At 38.0% G+C, this 9863-nt stretch overlaps 1 protein-coding gene across 1 annotated transcript; it reads left to right on the top strand.

Moving 5' to 3' along the window:
• The first annotated feature begins 181 nt into the window (after positions 1 to 181).
• bloc1s6 (biogenesis of lysosomal organelles complex-1, subunit 6, pallidin) lies at positions 182 to 9424 on the top strand. Its single transcript, XM_033986197.2, has 6 exons — positions 182 to 320; positions 507 to 607; positions 3699 to 3855; positions 5282 to 5369; positions 5617 to 5703; positions 5886 to 9424. The coding sequence occupies exons 2-6, from the start codon at positions 544 to 546 to the stop codon at positions 6003 to 6005; spliced, it is 516 nt and encodes a 171-aa protein (XP_033842088.1). The 5' UTR covers positions 182 to 320; positions 507 to 543; the 3' UTR covers positions 6006 to 9424.
• The last annotated feature ends 439 nt before the right edge of the window (positions 9425 to 9863 follow it).

Genomic DNA, 9863 nt, shown 5'->3' on the forward strand with positions numbered 1-9863 from the left:
TTTTTATATATATATATTTTTGTTTCTAATTTCGCACTGAGACAAATTAATTTCGATTAATTTTCAAATAACTGCTCTATTTTTTACATTATTTCAAGTTTATTGCTGCTTAAATAAATATTATCGATTAATTTCAGCGTCCGTTTCATACAGTTATCTCCCCTCATTGAAACATCTCTGTGTGGTCACGTGAGGACATAGCTAAACAGTCACATGAGGTTTTGCTAGACGCAGCAAGAAATCTCAAAACCCGTCTCTTTTTTCCATTCTAATACGTAAACTACACATTTTTCATTTGGTAAACTAATCCACAACAAACCGTAAGTGCATTTGAAAACAGTCTTTCCAGAAAACGCACAATATACGCTTTAAGAATTGAAGTTTGAGTTACCTTGCTAGCTTCCTCTGTGGTGATGTTTTGAAATGATCATGCTGCTAAAATGTTTGTACTGATAATATCCGAGGCTCTGTAGAGATAGTTTGTCTGATATTGACGTCTATTTCAGGTTTGACTGGAAAGTTTGCCCTTTGCAGTCGCAGTCCATGGAGGAAGAGGGGAGAGAGGGTGAAGGAGCAGAATCTCAAGATGAACAGAGACAAAGTGAAGGTATGTAGATCCAATGGTATGATGTTTTATGTGGCCCTTTCCCTAGAGTCTACACCCCAAGAGCTGCCAACAATAGGCAAATGTGCATCCACGTCATCTGAGAGGTTTATGTAACCATACTTTAACTATTCTCTAATAAAAGGAAATATGGTTAATTCCCCATAGAAGTAAAATACCTTCACTTTAACTATAATGGTATCTACTTTTAACATCTTGAGAAGGGTTAGCTGCTACTAGCCCAGCCGACTTTACATAACTGTTCAATATTAAATCTCTTAAGAAGTTTAAAAAAAACAAACAAACAAAACTTTAACTATTCTCTAAATTGTAAAAATAACTATATTAATAACACTACTATGGATAAACACTAAAACTTATTGGTTAACTGAAGAAAGACCTGCCCTGTGCACTGATTAACTGACTAAAAGGGGGCGTGGGACTTTATAAATGAGAAGGCAAATTAATCTGTGTGCCTAAAGTAGCTAACACTGTCCATTCTGAGATAATTCCCATATAGAGAAAGTTCACCTACAGGTCTCTTATATTCAATTCAGTTAATCTTTATTCCAGACTCATGGTCGATTTTTAAAAACAGACAAGGACAGTGACAATACAAACAGTAACATTTACGTTTTAAAAAGAGCCACACCAGTGTCTCACATCTCGGACTGAAGCAAACTGCACTGAATCTTATGTTTGTGAGTGACATTATTATTTCATTTTCTGACTTCAGCTGCAAATAAAACTGTGCATTAAAGTTCTTAACAAACATCTCAGTCGCACTAGTCCATTGTGGCCTCCTCAAGAACATCTGCAAAGAGCACGCATCATTAAAAAAGTGTCATTATGATCCACCTGCAGCCTTTGGAAACTGTCTTTTTTGTAATGATTCCAGAGGGGGGCAGTGTATAGTGGTGCACAATATGATTTAAACAACAACAACAACTGTACATCATCAGAGCATGAACCAAACTTATTATTGTTGTTTCTATTGATTTATTTACAAGCAGTTCTCATCAAAACCCCACAACATATTTTCTGAGAATATTTGATATTTTGGTCTTTCAAAAGTTTAGTACACGATATTTCACCCTTTTAAATAAGAAATCAAACAAGTTTAAAGGCTACATCTTAAGAATAAAACGGTACAATGTTTTAAATGGCAGAACTGACACACACTAAATAATAATAAAGGCCCAATAGTCAGATTTTGATCATGTGGATATCCTCAGTCTTGGCATGCAGAAGTTATGTAATCCTATGTAACCAGATTCACATGTATGACACAATGTATTCAGCTCCATAAACCAAATGGGTCATGACTGAAATCATAAACCACACTATTCACACATGAATGCATGTCTTTCAATGTGAACTTAACACAATACAAGGAGGAATAGATGCACAAAATGTTTCCCCATAGACTTCAAAACGACCCACTAAACTGCTCTTTTGTGAGGAATAAACATGAAAACTATAGGACCATTCACGGGTTCTGCGCAGATCCTTCCTTCCTGATTTGAAGAGCTGATTTCAAGGACCTTTCTCCATTCAAAATCTATAGCGTCTTGATTTGAATGGCTCGGTTGCTATGAATAGGCAAATGAAAAGCAAGTTTACAAAAGGGTGGATCTGTACTCCATGGGATTGTTAAGTGGTCTGTTGGGTGTGAAGATAACCTAAAGATAAACAGTGTTACATGTGTGAATACGACAAGGTAATGTGTTTGTTTACCATCAGATAAATACAACAGAAACATACAATTATTTTATTTTGAATTAATTAACATGCATCTATGGTGAGTGGTTCCTTGATGTAAAGTTCTTTGAGTGTCTTGAATGTGCAAAAGTTCTATATAAAAAGTGACCGTTTACCATTTTAGTGTCTCATATAAAACATCCCTTTACTCTTGCTTAGATATTGTTTGGTATTAATTCTATTTTAACAAGTCTATCAACAGAGGAGGATCCAAAATAAAGTATAAATAAGTTATAACTATATGGCATTGCATTATAAAATTATTAATACAGTTTCTAGTAAGCCGTAGCACAAGTAAAACAGCCATTTACTAGTAATGCAGGAGTGTTGCTTTATATTGTTTGGACTAGAGCTCGATGTCATGCCTCATAAAATTTTGACTGAGCCTATGTTAAACCAATGGAGATTTTAAGATGCTAAATGCTAGCCTTAGCGTTCATTCAAATGTTTTCTGACACTATACAGAGATGGATGTATTTTCAACAGTGAGCCAGTAAAGTGTTATAGTGTTGTATATTTGCTCGAGTATCCCAGTTATGATTGTGTTTTTTGAGTATCCTGGTTTTGTGTGTGTCCGTACAAATGCAGTATCTTGATTTCAATATCCGGGAGAAGCCAATATCCCGTTTATGAAACTCCAGGATATGAGAGTTTTGCACTATTGTCACAGACATGGCGGATTTCCATGGTAACGGCCGCTTTTTGACGTTCCATCGCGAGCTGTGTTGATACTTACAGTGACGTCACGCTGGGAGGAAGTTCTTTATGTATGTCTATGGCAGAATAATCAGCTGTTACCATGGTGACACAATGCATGCGTTAGCAAACACTGCCAAATATGAAAAATGTTTTTAAGATTGTCTGAAAACTCAAGAAAAAATACAAAATGGATTAAAATTGCACATTTTCTGGAGCCTGTGGTCATCAGCGTTCTGGTTCTGCTTAAGAGTTTGATTTTCAACAAAAAGCTGAGAGTGACTCACTGAAAAACTGTTGGCTAATGCTAATGCTAGCTAGCATGTGACTGTAATGTTATGTGAGAGGGACTTGTTTAACAGCACAAATCAGCTCATCTGTTGTAGTGCAGCTAAGTCAGTTCTTTATGTTCAGATTAAAGTCTAGGAGAGCTTCAGACAGAACAGTGCCTACAGTTAGCATCACATCCCCAGGGAATGTTGCTGACATCACAAAAAGTATCGATTGGTATTATTGTAGTAAATCTTGCAACAGAGCAGGATCCAGAGCGAGTTATAAACCAATAGCGCATTTAAAACAGATATTTTCTTGGTCTGCAGATTTGATTGAAATTATAAACTGTATTTTTTTCTTTCAGATGCCCCGTCAGAGCAGGACCCAGAGCCGCCTCCAGAGCCGGTTCTTGAGGACAGCATTTGTGTGGACAGAGGAGCTGTGGAAAGACTCACAGAGGGGCTGCTGTCTCACTATCTGCCTGATCTGCAGAACTCCAAGAGAGTCCTCCAGGAGCTCACGTGAGTTTAAGCAGAAGAAGACTGACTAAGGAGGCAGTCACATGTTTATTTTGTCTATTTATTTAAAGCTCACATACTTTTCCACACTGTATTAAATGCATAAGAGTCACGTGATCACAAGGTACGCAGTGAAAAATAGTTTTTAAAAATAATCATAATAATGGCTTATAATTGTTTTGCGTTTTACAAGTTTGAAAAGTTTCAAAGTCCGACTTGACTGTAGATATTTTTTCATGTGTCTTTATTTCTACGGGGAAAGGCCCAGTGAGAGAAACAGAGTCTATTTCATGAGTTCCCTGTTAAAATACACAACAATACAAACAAAAACAAAACACTTATCTGCACAGGTCCATTTAAAACATTAAAAACAGGAGCAGGTGTGAGGATAAATGCAAAATAAGTATATTTTCCCATTTCAGTTCTAGTGCAGCCAGTTTTTAGATGTAAACAATCATGAGATCTTGGATTAAAAGTTCTTCTCCACCTCTGCTCTTCTCTTCTCCCTCTCTCCTCCTCCCTTCCCATCCCACCCTCTCTCCTCCTGTCCCTCTCTTCTCCTCTCCTTTTTCCTCCTCCCTCTTTCTCACTCACTCTCCCTCCCTCTCTCCTCCTCTCCTGCCTCTGTCCTCCTCTCCTCCTGCTCTCCTCCCTCTCTCCTCCTTTCCTGCCTCTGTCCTCCCCTCCTCTTTCTCTTTCCTCCTCCTCCCTCTCTCTCCTCCTCTTCCCTCTCTCTCACTCCCTCTCTTCTCCTCTCCTGCCTCTGTCCTCCTCTCCTCTTGCTCTCCCCCCTTTTCCCCCTCTCCCTCCCTCTCTCCTCTCCTCCTCTCTCTCCTCCTCTCTCTCCGCCTCTCCTCCTCTCTCCTCCTCTCCTGCCTCTGTCCTCCTCTCTCTCTCTCCTCCTCCTCCTCTGCCTCTCCTCTTCTCTCTCTCTCTTTCTCCTCCTCTCCTGCCTCTGTCCTCCTCTCTCTCTCCTCCTCCTCTCTGCCTCTCCTCCTCTCTCTCTCTCTCTCCTCCTCTCCTGCCTCTGTCCTCCTCTTTCTCCTTCTCCTCCCCTCCTCTTTCTCTTTCCCTTCCCTCTCTCTCCCGCCCTCTCTTCTCCTCTCCTCTTTCTCTCTCCTGGGGTGGTTCTGCATGTGGATTATATCATCATAATCCAGGACAGAGAGGATGTTTTTCTCTGTTTTCGAGCGGTCAGACCCACTGACCCACAGGTTGTCGGTGCGATTCCAGCTCCCACAAATGACTACTGTTGTTGTGTCCGTGGGAAAGATACTTAACCCCCCCCTCGCCCGCAGTGTCTGTGTGCGCTGGTGTGTGAATGTGTGAGTGGTTCCTTGATGTAAAGTGCTTTCCATGACCTTTTGACCTTGTACCATTTACAATCAGGTGAACGCCGTTTTTGTCTTATTGTTCCTTCTTCAAACAGACAAAACCAGGTGATTTTACTGGAGACTTTGGACCAAGAGGTGACGAAGTTCAGAGACTGTAACGCTCTGCTGGACCTCAACGCTCTGGTACATTCAAGACTCAACTCCCATCTCCGCTATATAGATTTTATTCTGCCTCTTCTCTTTTAACGATAATTTTATGATGATTATTTATGTTTTGATTTGTCGTATTGTGATTTTAATGTCTTTCTTATTCTGTAAAGCACTTTGGCACGAATTGTGCTGTACAAATAAACCTGCCTTTAAAAAATAACTGTGTAATTGCTGTTGTCTAATACTAACAAAACTCTGTTCACTGTGTTTGTGTTTACAGTTCACAGAAGCCAAAATCTACCACAACAAACTGGTGAACATCAGGAAAGAGATGATCATGCTTCACGAGAAAACGACAAAACTAAAAGTAAACAGTGGTTGAGACGTTTGATTCAAGCGTGTTTGACTAATCCTGTGTTCTCTTGCAATTTAGATGAAAAAAAAATCTAAAATATATGTAGTTCTGATCTACAGCTATGATATGTTTTTTCTAAATACAAGATAAAGCGGAGTTCATCTTGTTTAATGTGTTCTCTTTGTTGTTTGTAGAAAAAAGCTCTGAAGTTGCAGCAGCAGAAGCAGAAAGACCTTTTGGAGAAGGAGCAGCAGAGGGAGAAGGAGCTGGAGAGAGAACGGCAGCTCACAGCCAAACCAGCCAAACACAGCTAAAGCATTTACCTGTCAATCAATCAATCAAGCAATCAATCAGCATCTCTCTATCTGTCCTCGAGGGGCAGCTCAAGCAAACAGAGCTGAACGACACAAGAAACGTTTGCCTGGTAAATCTAGAATGATCTGTATTTTTTATATAGAACATGTCAGGTTACCTCGGTCTCAAACATCAGATTTTTAAGTTTTTTTTTGGTTTTTTTTCATTGATTCATGTGACTCATTTACAAACCAAATCTAATATATCTCACCTCAGATTGACAAAGTTCAGGTTTCACTCATCGATTCTGTAGAAATCCTCCATGTTTTTCAGTTTTGCGGGATATTTTTCCATCTTATAAGCTGCCATGTTTGTTTTGACACATGCTTGTCCCCGATTGGCCAATCCACCTGTCAATCATGTCCTTCTGAAAACTGAGGGAGATTCACCGGTGACCAGAATCACATTTATATAAAGTATTGAAGAAATGTGTGTTCTGAATCCCAGGCAATAACAATAATAGATTCAGTGTCAGCGCAGGTTGAGGAGAATAACATCCCTCAGAACAAAAGTGTCCCTCCTCTGTGTCCTGCAGCATCACAGCAGCCTCCAGGGGGAGCTACAATTCTAGAGACACAACTGGAAAGCCTCTTGTAGCCTCACTCTCACTCCGCTCTGTTATTTCAGTCAGTGATAAGACGGGCCTTTCTCAAAATACATGACAACACTGTATTTTAAAATCTATTTATTATCTTATAATTTGCAAACATGTAAGTGCTTAACTAGTTTTTATTCAAGTCGATTTTATTTATATAGAGCCTTTAAATACAACTTAAGATGCCCAAAGTGCTTCGCATAAAAGTAAACAAAAAATGAACAAACAGATGACACTTTACCGTATTTTCCGGACGATAAGTTGCAATAATTTTTATAGTTTGGCTGGTGTGTGACTTGTACTCAGATGCGATTTATATGGGAAATGTTTTTTTTCTTCATTATTATAAATTTTTTGGCTGGTGCGACTTATACTCCAGTGCGACTTGTACTCCGGAAAATACAGTACATATTATTATTATTATTATTACATATTACGCATTTATTCTTTGCGTTACCTTATTATTCTAACGCCTTCTCCTAAATAAACCCCTTAGTGCTGCGTATTTGTGTGACTTTAGGACATTTTTGCACATGAAATCCTAACAGGCTTTTGGTCGTAAGAGTTTTGTTAAGGGCTAGTACCAGAAGAACTGTAGTTTTGACCCCATTTACGCTTAATGAACGTAGCTTAGTCTTAGGTAACAAGTTTATCAATGGGAAAGAGTTTGTAATGTGTGATTAGCAGCGGAGTGGGGTCATGCAGAAAAATACATTTAAAAGAGCTGGAGTAAAAGAAATAAGCATTGAATTTATGTTTGGATTGGATTGGAAGTTGTTGAAGTGTTGCTATAAACATGATCAGTCAGAAGTTTGGACACAACCCTTTCATTCAATGTTTTTATTTCTTTTTTTTTTTTTACTACTTTCTACATTTTATATAAACACAGAAAACATCAAATATGTGAAGCAAGATGTATGGAGTTATGTTGTAAAGAAAAAAGTCAAATAACTCAACTAAATATGTTTTGTATTTGATATTTAAACCGTCAAAGTGTCTTCTCTTTGCTTTGTGGAGCTCAAGACATGACGTAAGTGTAAACAGGGTCAAAGTAAAGTAAAAGGTGGCCATTTTTAATTATTTTAAAGTGCTCATATGACGCTATTCTCTGATCGGTTCTAATGTCGTTTCCTCTTCACAAACAGACCTGGAGTTTTTTGTTTTTGTTTCATTCACACATGTTTAACACACAAACAAACCTTTAGATTTAGGCTGATTTCTTCTCTCAAACGGAAAACACTCTGTTCCACCTTGTGATGTCATCATGTGGTGACACAGGAAGTGCTCCATTGTGTTTTTTAAACTCCACACACCTTCATTTCTAGAATTTGGATCATTTCAGACCTGGAATTGCTACTTTTCTCTACTGAACTAAAGGTAAAAGGAGCTGTTCACTTGAAAACTACCACTTGATGACATCACAAGGTGGAACAGAGCGTTTTGAGTTTTGGAGATGTTACCGACTAATAATAAAGTGTTACTCAAACATGTGTGAATGAAACAAAACACAACTCCAGGTCTGTTTTTGAGGAGGAAACAACATAACATCACAAGAGTCAGTTTTGCGTAATATATAACCTGTAATATAAAACAAGTTTGGAGTTATTTTGAGTTTATACTTTGTTTACTACGTTCCACATAGTTTGGATGCTTCAGGGAGAAACTACCACGTGAATAATCATGGAAGGAAATGAAATATTAATACAAAAGTGTGTCCAAACTTCTGAGTGGTAAACGGTTCAAACAAGCCAGAACTCACCAGAATCTGCCAAAAAAAACATGCCATTGCATCTTATCAACGACTTTACATAATTATATGAACGGTCTAGAAAGAACGTGCTGTCATTAGGGCTGGTTTCACAAATTAAAGCTGCAGCATTTAACTTTTCAACTTACCGTATTTTCCAGACTATAAATTACACTTTTTTTCATAGTTTGTCCAGGGATGCAATTTATATGTGAAATATGTTTTTTTCCTCGTTATTATCAATTTTTTAGCTGGTGCGACTTATACTCCGGAAAATACGGTACATACTGTGCAAAGACTCGCCAACTTTAGTCTATTTATTACCAAAGCTACCGCTGCCTTTTTAGTATTATGAACAGAGCTGCTTTGTTTCTGTGACAATTATCAAATGAACAACCTGCCAACCCGAACGCTTTGCCTAAAATGTTTAATGTTTTGCAAAAGAAATTTCATATCTGCTGTTTTTTTTACATGCGACAAAGGACTTGGATGATGTTGGCCTTAAAGAGCGGAAAGGTATTTAGCATTTAGCATTTTAGCCAATCTTTGTACGCCATAGGAATAATGTTAATTTATATGTGTAGTTTTAGTATTCTGCTCGCCAAACGTGCTCAGAGCTGTCGCATTTTAAAGACACGGTACTATTGTTTCATACTGTGACCAATGTTATGTTCTGTTTTTTTTTTTGTTTTTTTTTTAGATTGAATGAAAATTATTGTCTAAAAAATACCTCTGTGCGCTGATAATCTAGAGGTCAATGGTTTTTACGTTTAAAAGCAGCAATCAGACATGTCCAGTGTATCTGAGAATATAAAGTATTAAGTAATAATGGGATATTTCAGTATTTTAATGTGCAGTTTTTGTTCTGTCCACCAGGTGTCAGCAGCAACACACATTAAGATTCTTACAGGTGCAATATGTAACCAGCTTGTCTCCATGGAGATGTTGTTGCTTTGCCTGAAATGTTCCACAATATGACATTAACCTACCTTTCTTGCATCTGTTCATTAAAGCGGATCTATAATGTTCAGAGCTTTATCCATTTTCTCGTCGTTTCTTCTCACTGAGCCTCTGATGGAGGGTTGACCTGTTTGTCTCCATGGAGATGTTATTGCTTTGCCTGAAATGTTCCACCGTATTACATTAAACCTTTCTTTCATTTATTCATTAATTTCGATGTTTTTCTAGGTGAAAAATACATTGAAAAACATTCTTCTGGGCTCACCTTTCCACAGAGCTGGTATGTAACCTGGCCTGGTTGCATCATCTGCATGTCTCCACGGAGATAGACAAGTTTAATACCACACTGTGAAACATTCTAAGCAAAGCAGTAACGAGAAGCAACATGATGAACCTTCCACCAAAAAAAGTTATACAGTGCAACTTTAATCTGTTTGAACATTTTACATTCACATACTTGGGTTCAGTTTGTAAAATCAAAGTCCTAAATAGAACCATGAACACTTTCACTTTTGT

The sequence above is a fragment of the Periophthalmus magnuspinnatus genome, chromosome 3 (assembly GCF_009829125.3).
Source record: "Periophthalmus magnuspinnatus isolate fPerMag1 chromosome 3, fPerMag1.2.pri, whole genome shotgun sequence".
NCBI lineage: Eukaryota > Metazoa > Chordata > Actinopteri > Gobiiformes > Gobiidae > Periophthalmus > Periophthalmus magnuspinnatus.

Coding starts and splice junctions, on each gene's coding strand:
- bloc1s6 (XM_033986197.2), top strand. CDS start 544: ATGGAGGAAGAGGGGAGAGAGGGTGAAGGAGCAGAATCTCAAGATGAA. Junction 608..3,698: donor TGAACAGAGACAAAGTGAAG/GTATGTAGATCC, acceptor TTTTTCTTTCAG/ATGCCCCGTCAGAGCAGGAC. Junction 3,856..5,281: donor AGAGTCCTCCAGGAGCTCAC/GTGAGTTTAAGC, acceptor TTCTTCAAACAG/ACAAAACCAGGTGATTTTAC.